General features: G+C 30.8%; 3 protein-coding genes, 1 long non-coding RNA gene and 1 other non-coding gene across 7 annotated transcripts; 3 read left to right on the plus strand and 2 right to left on the minus strand.

Annotated features, from left to right (window-relative positions):
- Window positions 1–1,615: 1,615 nt before the first annotated feature.
- LOC101502831 (small ribosomal subunit protein eS4y-like) lies at window positions 1,616–4,475 on the plus strand. Its single transcript, XM_004492434.4, has 5 exons — window positions 1,616–1,773; window positions 2,998–3,075; window positions 3,170–3,350; window positions 3,517–3,614; window positions 3,763–4,475. Exons 1-5 carry the CDS (start codon window positions 1,771–1,773, stop codon window positions 4,195–4,197), a joined length of 795 nt encoding a protein of 264 aa, XP_004492491.1. The 5' UTR covers window positions 1,616–1,770; the 3' UTR covers window positions 4,198–4,475.
- Window positions 4,476–6,604: 2,129 nt separating this feature from the next.
- LOC140919534 (uncharacterized) lies at window positions 6,605–7,663 on the plus strand. The gene is made up of 2 exons (XR_012162172.1): window positions 6,605–6,870; window positions 7,213–7,663. It is a non-coding gene; the product is annotated as an uncharacterized lncRNA (long non-coding RNA).
- Window positions 7,664–7,795: 132 nt separating this feature from the next.
- FER3 (ferritin-1, chloroplastic) lies at window positions 7,796–10,774 on the minus strand. 3 transcript variants are annotated; one of them, XM_004492435.4, is made up of 8 exons: window positions 10,441–10,772; window positions 9,483–9,566; window positions 9,322–9,382; window positions 9,134–9,221; window positions 8,742–8,803; window positions 8,565–8,630; window positions 8,234–8,297; window positions 7,796–8,108 (listed from the first exon to the last, which is right to left on the minus strand). In XM_004492435.4, the coding sequence occupies exons 1-8, from the start codon at window positions 10,740–10,742 to the stop codon at window positions 8,059–8,061; spliced, it is 777 nt and encodes a 258-aa protein (XP_004492492.1). In that variant the 5' UTR covers window positions 10,743–10,772; the 3' UTR covers window positions 7,796–8,058. The 3 variants fall into 3 exon arrangements, with proteins under 3 accessions (XP_004492492.1, XP_073221811.1, XP_073221812.1); XM_073365710.1 differs by lacking the exon at window positions 9,483–9,566 and having other exon boundaries at window positions 10,441–10,774; XM_073365711.1 differs by lacking the exons at window positions 8,742–8,803; window positions 9,134–9,221 and having other exon boundaries at window positions 10,441–10,774.
- Window positions 10,775–11,404: 630 nt separating this feature from the next.
- TRNAG-GCC (transfer RNA glycine (anticodon GCC)) lies at window positions 11,405–11,475 on the plus strand. The gene has a single exon. It is a non-coding gene; the product is annotated as a tRNA-Gly (tRNA).
- A 174-nt stretch (window positions 11,476–11,649) lies between these two features.
- On the minus strand, window positions 11,650–14,104 carry LOC101503473 (uncharacterized protein At5g01610-like; the record flags this gene model as incomplete). The annotated part of the gene is made up of 3 exons (XM_012713596.3): window positions 11,650–12,111; window positions 12,418–12,472; window positions 14,069–14,104. Coding segments are annotated over 3 exons (462 nt in total), but the record flags the coding sequence as incomplete, so codon positions are not given.
- Window positions 14,105–14,106: the final 2 nt, after the last annotated feature.

The raw sequence follows: 14,106 nt of genomic DNA on the forward strand, positions 1-14,106 counted from the left end.
TTTTTTTTTTAATTTTAAATATTGATATCAAAATTAAAGTATTCTCCATAAAATCTTAAAAATATTATCAATATATGCAAATAAATTATATCTTATAAATCATCCTATTTTTATAAAAAGAGGAACTAAAAATGAATATTTTTTTTATAAAGACTAAATTTGAAAGACTGTAATTTTATAAAAAGCAAAAATAAATATAATAATTTTGTGGGGTTAAAATAAATATGTTAAGGGTATGGTGTACACTGGTGTTTAAAATTATATTGAATTAAAAAAAGAACAGATATATTTTTTAAAACGGAATTTATAAAATGACACTAATACTATTGAGAAGTGATCACCTTATAAGTTTCCAAAACTATATTGCATATCTTCATATATGTCTATTATCATTATTACTACCACACCATTGTACAATTAGCTACATAGCTCATGATCTGACTAGGCTTACTTTTAAAAAATTCCAAATTATGTCTATGTTGGATGGAAGCTCCTGAGCATATCTTTTAATATATTTTTAATTGGACTCTTGAGTTCCATTGTGAGAAATTTTCAATTAAAATAAGTTTTTAAGTGTTCAATTATTTAAAAATGCTTTATAGGTCTCCTAAAAAAAAGACTTTATATTAATATATGTGAAGAAGCTAAATAAAACAACTTCCGAAAAAAATTAAGATGTTACATACTAATTTTTTTTACATATAATGTATGTTTAAAAAACAAATGCTTATTATAAGATTATTTTAAATGTTTCTTTTAGTTTTCACTAAAATGATTCAAGACTCTTAACCAAATGTTTAAGTTCGAGGATTATGGATAAAAAAAATTAAATAGAAGACACTTTTAAAAGTGGTCAATCAGACTTATGAAAAAGAAAAAAAAAATAGTTAAAATAGAAGACACCTTTAAAAGTAATCAATCATATTTTTTTTATGGGAGACTTATGAGTGAACCCAAATATATCACTGTATAATCTTTTTATTTCTCTTCTATTTTTATCCTGCACAACCTAATCAGATTTCACTTGTTTATAAATTTAACTGCTTTATTTAAACCAACACATGTACAACGTTCTGGACATTATTTATTTCAACCAAAATTGTTCTTGATTTAATTAAATTTAAACGCAATAATTAAATTTTAAAATGGAACAACAATTCATACTCTTTTTTGTTGTTGTGATTAAGTAGATTTACCATCTTTTATCATTTGAACAAGATTATTCGAAAACAATTTCTCAATCCCAGTCTTCAGTCCACTACAATTACTAGCTCTATACACACTCCCAACCTTCATTTAGATCAAATTTAGGCGAAAATACTAATAACTAAAGAAAATTTCTATAGTTATTAAATAAAATATTAATAATTTATCTATTAAATTTTGAAAAAATCTCGTCTAATAATTTTGCTTTATACCTCACAATGTGTTGAGTCGGCCCTGCTCTTATCCACAAAAATAATGACAACCCAAAAAGGATGTCTAATTTTGTATTTCAACTTCTCTCATGTTTTAGAAAAAATGGGGTGCAAATAGAAAGTCCTAATTGCAATATAACAGAGGCCCGACCCAGGAAGCCCATAACTTAATAGTATCTTCTTGTAATGACAATGAAATGGCGACGGATTCCGTATTCGTATATATAAGAAACTCAACTAGGGTTTTAGTTTCTTTGTTACGTAGTATCTTCTTTCTCACAGCACACGCACACAGCGATCAAGACTCAAGAGGCGCAGCAACTTTGCTCGTCTCTTTTTACAATTCGCAAACATGGTTAGTGTTTCAAATCACCACTTTATATCTTTTTGCATTTAGTTCTCTTATTTGTGGCGCCCTATTCCTCTAATATTTTCTATTTTTTCATCATCGTAATATTTGATTTCACTCCGGCTTAGTCCACTGGTTCTTCTTTATTTTTCATTATCTGATGTATCTGTGTCTAGTATTGTGTTAGTCAATGCAGTTGCAAATTATTCATTATTTGTTTCACATTTAGTTAACAACATAAAATAAAATAGATTACGTGTTTATGTTTCTTATGTTATTCACTGGTAATTTAATTGCGAGAGAGATCGAACCAATTCACAGCGATAAGTCTATAACTGCATTATCTAGTAAACTAATTTTGGCCATTTGTTTTTAGATTGGGTTTCTTATATTACACATTCACCAAATTATCTTTAAATAATCTCTGCCATTTATTTAGATCTCACTGTCGGGATTTGAATTATGTCACATAATTAATGTACTGAATCCTATTACATTTGCTCAGTATAGAGTTTAATTTTTCACATTTTAGATTAGAAAATTGAATTAGTATTTTGATTGATATTTGCCTTTTTGTTAATTCTTAAAACATATGGATTTTTAGTATGATCTTAAATTTTCATGTTAGTATTATGTTGTGAAATTTAATTGTGTTTGACTTTAGTGTTTTTAGTCAGCATGATTCTTGACCAGTAGATTCTTTCTTATTCTTATGGAAATGAATTCGGCTCTTCATTGTTCTAAGTAAAATTTGGTTCATTAATTTTTGAATTTGTCGTGACCATTGATAATATTGGAAATTTTAGTACCGTGTCTACTAGTTTTTTCTAAACCTGCAAAAATGGACATCTGCGCATAGGTTCACCCTAACTTTATTTTAATTTTGTAAAATTAAAACTTTATTGACATTCATGATATGTGATTATTTACTGTAACCCTTGGAATTATTTGTAGACATATATTGGTAAATATTTTTAGCTGTTCATTCTTGGGTTCATCGTTGCTTAGTTCAGTTGTTTAGTTTTCTCAGTTAGAGTATCACTCAAGACAATGACAGACTCAACCTGCCTTTTTGGCTTTATCTAGGTTTGATGAATTGAGAGTTGGTTTCTTGTGTATGATATATTAAATTTATTTTTATCTTAATATGTAGAATATGTAGTATGTAGAATGAAGGATATCTTGAATGTTTTAATACTGATCTAATTATTTGTTTGTCATGTATTTCAGGCAAGAGGGTTGAAGAAACATTTGAAGAGGCTCAATGCTCCAAAACATTGGATGCTTGATAAGCTTGGCGGTGCCTTTGTATGAACATCATTCCAAGGCTTTTTGTTGCTAATATTGTTTTTTTAATCTTAATTTTCCTTTTGTACTCACACTGAATTTCTTTATTGCACAGGCACCAAAGCCATCATCTGGACCACACAAATCAAGGGAGTGCCTGCCTTTGATTCTTATCCTGCGAAACAAACTAAAATATGCTCTCACATATAGAGAAGTAATTGCCATCTTAATGCAGCGCCATGTTTTAGTTGATAACAAAGTTAGGACAGATAAGACATATCCTGCTGGTTTTATGGGTAAGAGCATTAGATGCTTGCAATTTTCAATTGTCTTTTCTTTTTGAGAATGTTGTATTAGACAATATAAGTAAGCAGGTTTATGATATTAAATTTCATTTGTGATTGTGTTCTAATTTTCATTAGAGATTGTCTTGCTCTAATCTCATTCTGTTGCCACTTTTAGATGTCGTGTCTATCCCCAAGACTAATGAAAATTTCCGTCTTCTCTATGACACAAAGGGTCGATTCCGTCTCCACTCTGTAAGGGATGATGAGGCAAAGGTCAGTGTAAATTCTAATCCTTCACAATATCTCTGATTTCTTCTCATATAGTTAAACTGTTTCATATTGGTTTCTTTTAATATGATCTAGATGATGCCATAGCCTACTCTATTGTGGTTTTTCATGTTACAGTCTGTACCTTTTGCAGTTTAAGCTTTGCAAGGTACGATCTGTTCAGTTTGGGCAGAAAGGTATACCATATCTGAACACCTACGATGGACGCACCATCCGCTACCCTGATCCCCTGATTAAGGCCAATGACACAATCAAACTAGACCTGGAACAAAACAAAATAGCCGATTTCATCAAATTTGATGTCGGGAATGTTGTTATGGTTACTGGTGGGAGGAACAGAGGCCGTGTTGGTGTCATTAAGAACAGGGAGAAGCACAAGGGAACTTTTGAGACCGTTCACGTCCAGGATGCCACTGGTAATGAGTTTGCAACCCGGTTGAGTAATGTCTTCACTATTGGCAAAGGTACAAAGCCTTGGGTGTCTCTTCCCAAAGGCCGGGGTATCAAATTGACTGTCATTGAGGAGGCTAGAAAGCGGATTGCTGCTCAACAGGTGGCAGCTGCTTAAATCTGATTACATATATATTGTTGGACAATTTAGCCATTTAGATTGTTTGAGACTGATTTTTTATTTTAATCCGCTGGTTTCCAGGGGAATGGTTGTGAGACCGATTTGTGGCTAATATGAGATTAGTTTTGTTTTTAATGCAACATCACAATTTTGAACTAGACATGGTGAGTTCAATTTGGCACCCTTTCCATGTTGGACAACATTTCTTGTACTAAATTCCCTCTTCCAATTGTATTACAATTATGATTATGATATGATGATTCTAAAATTATGGATTTTTGGTTGTAAAGCCGATTTTTGATTGACTTTCGCATTAGAAAAAGCTTAGTCTCATCAACTATTCTGTTTAAATGGTTCTGCTTTGAGTTTTGTAAGTTGTAATGCGTGTGAAGAGGGTCGTTATATCTCCAAAGCTCATGCTTAAGTAGGTTACTTAACCCATATTTAAGCCTCCAAAGCTCAAGCTTAAGTAGGTTACTTAACCCAAAATTATCTTTTATTCAATCCTTAATCAGCCACTAATCTAACATACAATGAAACTTAGGTTTTAAGAAAGATGGTCGTTATATCTCTCAAGCACTTGTAAATAATAAGTGAAAAATAGTGAAGTACTAATTCTCCTTGTTTTTCACTAGTTCTGTAGCTTAAAGTCCCAAAACAAAATTTAATTTTCATGCATCACCTAGGTACTTGAAAACCTATAAAAATATGAAGCACCCCAAAACTTATTTTAAGACTTGTTTGTTTAAGATTAATAATGTGATTTAAAAAAAAATTGTAGAGATTATTTTTTAAAGATCTCTATGTGAAGTAGTCGTTAATTTGTTTGTTCATAATAATATTATTTAAAAAAAAATTAATTCATATACATTAGTAGTGTAAAGATTGTGATTGGTTTCCATGTAATTTTACATTGACAATTTATCCAAATTATTCTCAGAAAAAATATTCTTATCTACCAAATCTGTTAAAATAAAATTATTTTTCTTTCTTTGACAAGAAAATCACAATGGATTAGGTTGAACTCAACTTTTCAGTTTATGATCCTCATTTATCAAAAAAAATATAAGATCTAAATATGATATGTTACTTATCACAACCTTTATTTTATATTTGAGTTTGACATTGATAAAAGTCTGATATAACTTGTAAGTCTTCTTATGTTTATTTCATTTTGACTTTTTTAAATGGGTAATCAATATTTAAATAGATTAACGAACTAATAAGTCAATGAAACCTTAAAGAATTTGACTTTACATCACATTATATGTTAAAACTTAATATAGACTAATATGTTAAATAAATAAAAAAATTATTAAATTTATAATTTAACACAAAGTTCAAAATAAAATAAATCGGTCTAATAAACTTAAAATATTTTTTATTTTTGTGGTTTATATTCTAACTTTTAAAGTTAAATAGACTTTTAAAAGAGTCTTAACTTTGTCTATTAAAAATAAATATCTTAATTTAGACTTAACGTATGTTGGACCGTAAACTCTTTAAACAAATCTGACTTATTTTAATTCTAATCTTAATAAAACAAGTAAATTTTCATTATATAATGAAACATTCAATTATTCTTAAAACGTTGAAATAAACAATTCTTTTTTACAGATAAAAATGTTGAAATAAACAACTTAAAAAATCTCTAAATTGATTATTCCTAAAAATGCCCCAATCTAGCTTTTAAAATGCACTCACAAACGATTTATGTAAGTTCAGAAAATGATTGAAATAGAATCCAAAGCCTCCTTCCAGGTTCCAACATTAATAATCACATTTCAAAGACTTATTACCAATCAGAATACCTTAGCTTACAATATTATAAGACTCTGAATGATAAGTTTCTTACGTGCCATAATAAATCTTTAATTTAATAATTTAATGCATATAACTATAGAGAAGTGCAAAACAAACACAAAGGCACTGAAAGATAAACCAACCAACCGCTATACAAGGGGCCCATACTACACTATTCTCATTATTAGATGCAATCAAATTGAGAATATTCGTCAGAAGAATAAGTAGGAAAAGCAAAATCCAAAATAAATTTCCCCTCACTCACTATTTTTAAACTGTATTATGTACTATCATAAACTCAATAAAAAATAAAAATCAATTACTACCTGATAGTTTGGTTTTCCAAGTTCTTTTTTTAAAATTTTTTTATTTTAATTTTTTTCGCCTAGTTTCCGTGATAAATTTAAGCTAAACCATAATTTTAAATCTGTGGTATCAGGATTTTTTAAGAAGTCTAGAAAAGGGATATATCATTATATTAATTAAAGTTGCACTTCTAACTATTTTAGAAGAATAGTTGATGAAATTTGAACTCCATCCCTTTAATTATAAAATCAAACTCTTTTACCACATGGACAAAGACAGATATTTAAAATTTTATTTGAACATTTTTTTGCCAAATGGGAGGAACAAAAAGTACATAAAAGGCCTTGTCTTGTTTTTTGTTTCTTTTTTCATTGGCATGATTCATGTTGTTGTTTTGCTTGAAGCCACATATAAAAAAAGGAGGCTGCAAGGAAGAAAAAGATATCTGCTTTTGAAACATGGGGAGCTTGAAGTTTTGGAGGTGTTTCAAAAGCCTTACTGTCTACCCTTTTAAGAGTATCCTTAGTAAAGTGAATTCAAACTTCAGGATCAAATCTCAAGGTAAGTAGCAAGGTGCTTATGAGTTATGGTTCCATTGTTTATAGATAAATTGTGAAATATATATGTAAACATAGAGATATAGGCATGTCATCACCAATTCTTAACGTGTCTTTAAACTATTTTCAACTTATTTTCATATCTTTAAACTCTTTAGAATAAATTATAAATCTTTAAACTCTTTAGAAATCTTTAAACTCTTCAGAATAAATTATAAATCTTTAAACTCTTTAGAATAAATTATAAAACATTTTATCTTTTATTATCGAAATAGCTTATACATTTATTTATTGTATATGTTTTGTCCTTGATCCTTTGTTTATTTATGGTGTTGGCTACATGCAGGACACAGAAATGGACTTGTTAGTCTTTATAAAGACATGGAGTCATGTGGAGAATATGCAGATATTCAAGTTATGTGGAAAATGATTGAATCTTCATCTCCTAAACATTGCAAGAAGAAAAGGACCAATATGTCTTCTTCTTCCTATTGGGTGATCTGTTTCAGGCCAACATGAATTTTTCTTTTTGGATGGTCCTAGATTTTTCTTTAAAGAATGATGGATAACAATAGAGAGAAAAGGGGACTCAAAATTTGCATCATGTCTGGTGACACTGTTGTTGTCAACTTCATTCCTTCATACCTCAATTTCTATCAGGTCATTAATTTTGTTACATAGATAGGAAGTGAAAGTGAATGATCAGAGTTCAAATTTGAGTCTCATGTAAAAACCAGTATCTGATATTTGGAGTCTTGATTTTGTTTGCATAATTTTTAATCATTGCATCATGTCTAGTATGAAATATCCACCTACTTTTGTAGGTAACCAATCTCTATAAGGTTTTTTCATCCACAAAGTTCAAACACGAAACCTTGTTTAAGGTATCCAAGTTCAGTTCCATCTAGAGTTTAGACCGCCGAAATATTGATAAAGAAGGTTCACATTTATGTACTTTAAAACATAATAAACATAACCTATTTTTTTATTGAAGACAGAAATTACTAAAAGCAGTTAACAGATGCTACTGCACAAGGCTTGTAACCTTTTGCATTTGACACTAGCAATTACATTACTCTAAGTTCTGCAATCTCCGTACATAGGAAAAACAATGCTACCACAGAAAACAACCAAGCACTTCATAAAAGACCAAATGTAAACAAAGACTAGAATAGAAGAAGGCTATTCATAATCAAGCAGCATGTTCCTCATGAAGTAGTCTTTGATCAAAGTGCCAAACACCTACAAGCCACAAAACATCACTTTCACTAGAAACCAACGAGGAAGTAACATTCTAATTGATAGGTGTTATGTGCAAGGCAAAGTTTATGGACTAATATGAAAAATGATGGTAGTTATATACTTACCATGACATTTTCCAACCCTTCTCAATTGAGACACATACTCTGCTATCTTCTTAATTGCTTCAACCTGATAATTCGAAACTAAAATCTGGTTAAGAATTATTCCAGCCAAGGCTCATACTCAGATTCTCTTCAACGATTTGTTCTTTACTGAAGTTCATTCAAAACTTTTGAGTCCAACCACTTGGTCGGTCAAGAAGAATAAATATTTTTTTTCTTCAAAAAAGGTGAAAAAATATGTAAAAAAACCATACATTGTGAAAGAAACTTTTTCTCCTTTTTCTAAATACCAAAGTCTCTAACACTATGATTTAAATGAGTTTTTAACTTTTACCTGTTCACTCAAAAATTCGCTTTCAATGAAGTGTGTCATTTCACGATCATTGTTGCGGTCTGCCACCTATTATTCACAAATCTTCAATTGATTAGCATTAACAACTACAGATCAAATAATTTCTGACTTTCTAAAGAATTTTGCAACACAAAGTTAAAGGGACAAAGAGGCATTTACACTGTGCACATTGAGAAGTTTCTCATTTGTTAACTTCTCTAAAGATAAAGCTAATTCCATTGCTGAAACAACCAATAGGTAGAAAAAGAAAAGCAAAAATGAGCATAGATAATAGTGTGAACTACTGAGTATGGAAACCACAATGCACAGATTCAAAACTATAATGTGTAAAGCTGCAAACAATATCAAGGTCTTCAGAAACATGTAAGTTTGAGATTGTGATGGCCAATGAACTATGAAACACTGACACAAACAAAGACACCTGACACAACATTGATAATTGAATATAACTTCATGTGTCCGTGTCTGATACAAGACACACTTTTAATCTAAAAGGGTCGGTGTCGGTGCTACACTATGCAGATGATGAAATCAGCAACAAGCAAGCTCACCATGCAATGCATCCCCTTTTTCCACATGCTCAAATTCTGAGGGCACATTCTTGATAGGGTGAAGTACAACTCTTCCACCACGATTGTTCTAAACAAGTTAATAAGAGCTAATACAGTTCTTATAAGAGAACTTTAGAAAAGTTAATTTGAGTCAAACAGATAGGTGTTAAGTACGAAGCTAACTTAACCTGATATTTCATAAGCTTTTCAGCATGTTCTCTCTCTTCTTTACTAGATTCCTTGAAGAACCTGTTTTCAACAATAACAGCAACATGAAATTGAAAACCTGTTTGAAAAATGACAAATAAAATAAAAAGAGACAAGTCACATTGGAGTTTATGTTTGATACTTGGCAAGTCCCTTGAGAGCCACGTTATCCCTATCAAAGTATGCAAACATGGAATGGTACACATAGGAAATGTTGTATTCCACACTGTCACACAATTGCAAAGGAAAATCACTTAGCATAGAAACAATGAGAATCTACAGTGCATGCAAAAGGAAAAAAATGAAATCTTTAAAATATTTTAATAAAAGAACTTCTTTTACCAAATTATAAGATCCTTATGGGTTGCAATCCAAAACTTCTCCTAAGATAGGCTATATGTGTAAATATAAATGTAAATTCTTGCAGGTCCTCTTGCATGGAGTGTATAAGCAAAAATTGATAAAAAAAATTTGATGTATTTTATTCAAAATTTGGAGCAAATACATCCACTTTGTTTGATTCAGTTTTACTTATATTTTGAAACGAGATAGTTTGTCTCCAAATCTAAATTTGTATCAACAAAAAATATATGTAATCTTTAAAAAAAATACTAATTTGAACCCAATAAATTTCAAATCTAAGTCAAATGGTTTTTTAAGACAAAAATATTACTACTAATTTAGTCACATTTTAATTTCTTACAAACTAAATTAATTATTTTTTTGAATAGAGAACCGGAGATCTCTATGAATTATTAATTACTTTTTATTAAGGAAAGTTTTAGCTTCTTTTTTTCCTCTTAATCATCCAATTCCAAAAGGGAAAGTTCTTATAATACAAAGTTCCAACAAAGAGATAAGTAAAACTTATCCAATAATTGTTCGAGTTAAATATCAAACTCGAATGCTGCCGCCAATTCAAATTTAATTGAAACTTATTAACCACTTAAATTCAATTACCACAACCATTTGGTTAGGAAAGAAAATGTTATTGCAACAATAAAATGCATGATCTACTTAATGATCAAGACAAGATACTAATTAAGATGAAAATTAGTAATTAATTAAAAAAACAGAATGAGGATTATGGAAATGCTTACTTAATCTGTTCATTAATTACAGATTCACATTCATCAGAAAAATGGTGACGAGCCAAAGAAACTTGTGGCACAATTGGAACAGCAAGATTATCCTTCTTAACCTCCTCAAATGGTTCAAATATAACCCCAGTTAAAGGAACTGTTGTTGCAGCACAAACACTCAATTTTCTGCTTCCCCATTTCTCATTAACTCTCAAACAAGAACAAAATGATAAAGTTGGTTTCTTAAGATTGTTCCCTGAAATAGGTGAGAGAGAGAATCCAGAAAAGGATGAAACTTTAGAAGAAGAAAAAAGAGCCATGAGAATTGAAAAATTGCTTGTGAATGAATGAATCTAGAGAGGGAGTAAATAATGGCGATGAGGGGTGTTTTGGGGAATTTTGAATGTGGGAAATTGTATGAGCCGTTGGATTAGAAACACGTGGAGGGATAGGATAGTTTGGTGAATGGGGCGTGTGGCGAGCTCGTGCTGATTTAGGTCCACGTTGGAAGATTGCCATTATTCGAAAATTTAGGACAAGTGTCTTACACGTGTTTAAAAATTGTTACGTGTTTAAGAATTGCAATGTGTTGGTACTATGCAGTCTGTGGTGTACTCATTGCAATTCAAGTTTTCAATTATCTACTCAAACATTCATGCCTGGTTAGTAAGTATAGAATCCTTTGGGGAATTTTCAATTTGTCTTCTTTAATGGTTCTAAAATTCTTTTATGGTTAATAGCATTTGTTAAAAAATGCTTTATCTGGTCTCAATATAGAAGAAAAATAAATAAATAAATAAATAAATAAACATCAGAATTTATAATTTTTTTTTTATTCATAAAGAAATGTGAGACATTAAATACAGTTACTAATATTTAAAAGATAAAAAAATAAATATTAAATGAGAATAAACAAATCAATGATAGTTATTGATCTTTCGGAATTGGATATTAAATTATAAAATATATTTCTTATCAACAAGCACCAGTGGTCTAGTGGTAGAATAGTACCCTGCCACGGTACAGACCCGGGTTCGATTCCCGGCTGGTGCAAATTTTTTGCTTCCTATATTTGCACTATAAATCCCTTCCTGTTGATCCACCAGTTTAGAAAGCTTTGTGATATCAAGAGTAAAAACATAATACTTAAAAAGAAAACACTGAAACTCCTTGATCCTAAACAATTTCCAAAGAGGTTCAACTTACCAAAATTCAAATCTAACCAAATGGTCCACAAGAACAAACATTATTTTACACATTGTCAAACTATTAATACATGGATGTTAATGTTAATCAATATTAATACATCATCACAATTTTAGAATTTATCAATAATTACACCATCTCTAGAAACCTCATATGCATCCCTTTTCCTTGTTTTCTTCATGCCAGCAGTGAAATGAAGCTTTGATCCCTCGGATGAAATGGTAGTAACTTTCACCCACACCAAAACTTTTGTCTTCATACCTTCTATCTCTGCTAGCTTTCCTTTCTCCAAGTAACCAGACACACTGGTCGAGAAACGCAACACTGATGAATCTCTGTAGCCTACTTCACACAGTTGAGGAATATAAACAACAAGCTTTCCTGTTTCTTCATTGAATTCATAGTTAGTTGCATCACGAGGAAAGAGTCCTATCGGAAGATCATACTCCTTCAGCAACTCCGTTAACGGCTTTTGCATCTTTCCTGCAAAGTGATTCTTTTATGTTAGACGCTAATATTAATCAAAATAGAATATGTCAAAATAGAATATGTCAGAACCAACGATGGCAATCACAAATCGCAGAAAATAGCAGATTGATCAAATCCCACTATGCTACAGTGTTAGAACGCTGCTTATGATAACACTTTGTTACTAAATAGTCTATTGTGGTACAATAGCAATTAGTTCAAATTCTGCAGCGCAATAGCTTCTATTTAATAACATTGTGCAGAACACGGTTATTTGATTGAGCAACACATAGAAATTTTATAGAGAATAGAGAAACAAACCTTTTAATTTGTTGACCAACCATTTGGTTCCACCTTCAATGCTGCTTGACAGTGACTAATAAAAACCAACAGAAAGGTGTTAATATAACCAATCACTCAACTTTAACAATTAAATCAACTTTTCAACATTTTCCATAGCACATAAACTGATTTTAATCATGCATTGAGATAATTACAGAATTAATTGTAGCATTTTTTAGCTTACAGTAACACTCACACTTCTTCTCATACGTCTCTCTACTGAATCACATATTGAGCAACAAATGATATCAATCTATAGACACAAGTTACATAGTTTTTATAAAAACATGACATCACACAAATGATATCAATCTATACATAAAAGTTACAGAGAATCTTTATTCTTTAACCTCTGCACATTCCCAACAAAAATATTTTTCCTCACAGCCCAATTTTTATTTAATTTCAAATCTTTCCTCGCTATAATAAAATTATCTGATTGATTTTTCAATGTTGGGATTAAGCCATAATCCTGTGCCCAAGCCAAAGTCTCAAATTTAACCTTAGGCTTCCTACTTTCTATTCACCAAAACCACATCTTATGCATTAAAAACTAGTCAATAATCCACAATCCAAGAGCTGCATAATACACTTCTACAAAGTGTATTTACAATTTTAAACTCTAAAATGTCTTACAACAGAAGCAAAATATTAACATTTCTCACACATTCATAGACAATATCTCTCTGCAACTTCAATCCAGTATATCTTCTTCAAAACCAAAGTAAATACAACCAATTTACTACACTAATCCTAATAGTAGTGGATTAATTAATCAGAGGGGAATAATATCATTTCTGTGCATACCACCTTCTCTAAGATTGATGTCAAATTAACTATCAAACACCACTGGTTTTATTCAATAAAGAACACCAAGTATTCACCAACTGAGAAACCAACCAACTCCTACTGTTATCAAACTCTACCCCGCTCTACTGTTATCAAACTCGACCAACTCGTACTGTTAAGTCTGTCGTCAAACTCAAACACAAAACCTACTAAAATTCATGAAACACTTATGATACACCCGTTTTTCATCTCCGGTAGTACCAATGCTCCACATGTTTAAGCCTACCAATCTGGCAGGCTTAAACATGGAGAGTCCTGGTACACACAAAAAATTCGGGTGCAATGTTAGATCCACCAAATTCACATGATGCACAAAGCTCCAAGCACCTAGTTACATCTTCCCCTTCGCACTCCAAACTACTACAAAATTTCTTAATAAACCAAGTTTTACAATCCACCCCCAAAACTTAGTTAAAAAAAATCACCATATGAAACTTAATTTTCACATTAAGTTTCATATCCTTGGAGGATCCCAAAATGACATTTCCAGAATTACTGCAGTAAAGAAACATGCATTAATATTAATTGATCTAGACTATCAATTCGAGATCAATAGGCACTGATCTTCACTATTGATTAAAATTGGACGGTGAAGATCGATAACTACTTCACTAAGTAACCGAATGGAATCCGAATCCGAAAAGAACATGTGTGAGTGTATGAGTCTCATAATCAACAATTAAGCTTCAAATTTGACTCTCTAACAGAAACAAATGGCATTTCAATAGAAAATAAAAAGAGTAAAAAAGGGGGGTTTTAGGGATTATAAATAGGTACATACGTTGATATCATCACCGACAGAGTTAAGCTCCTTGTTGG

Source organism: Cicer arietinum, chromosome 3, assembly GCF_000331145.2.
Source record: "Cicer arietinum cultivar CDC Frontier isolate Library 1 chromosome 3, Cicar.CDCFrontier_v2.0, whole genome shotgun sequence".
Lineage (NCBI taxonomy): Eukaryota > Viridiplantae > Streptophyta > Magnoliopsida > Fabales > Fabaceae > Cicer > Cicer arietinum.

What these genes read in the sequence shown, in the direction of transcription:
- LOC101502831 (XM_004492434.4), top strand. An exon ending in ATATCCTGCTGGTTTTATGG is followed by an intron (nt 3,351 to 3,516) that starts GTAAGAGCATTA and finishes TGCCACTTTTAG; the next exon opens with ATGTCGTGTCTATCCCCAAG. An exon ending in TAAGGGATGATGAGGCAAAG is followed by an intron (nt 3,615 to 3,762) that starts GTCAGTGTAAAT and finishes TACCTTTTGCAG; the next exon opens with TTTAAGCTTTGCAAGGTACG.
- FER3 (XM_004492435.4), bottom strand. Translation starts at nt 10,742, where the DNA reads ATGGCTCTTTTTTCTTCTTCTAAAGTTTCATCCTTTTCTGGATTCTCT. An exon ending in GTAATTAATGAACAGATTAA is followed by an intron (nt 9,567 to 10,440) that starts GTAAGCATTTCC and finishes ATTGTGTGACAG; the next exon opens with TGTGGAATACAACATTTCCT. An exon ending in AAAAGGGGATGCATTGCATG is followed by an intron (nt 8,804 to 9,133) that starts GTGAGCTTGCTT and finishes TGGTTGTTTCAG; the next exon opens with CAATGGAATTAGCTTTATCT.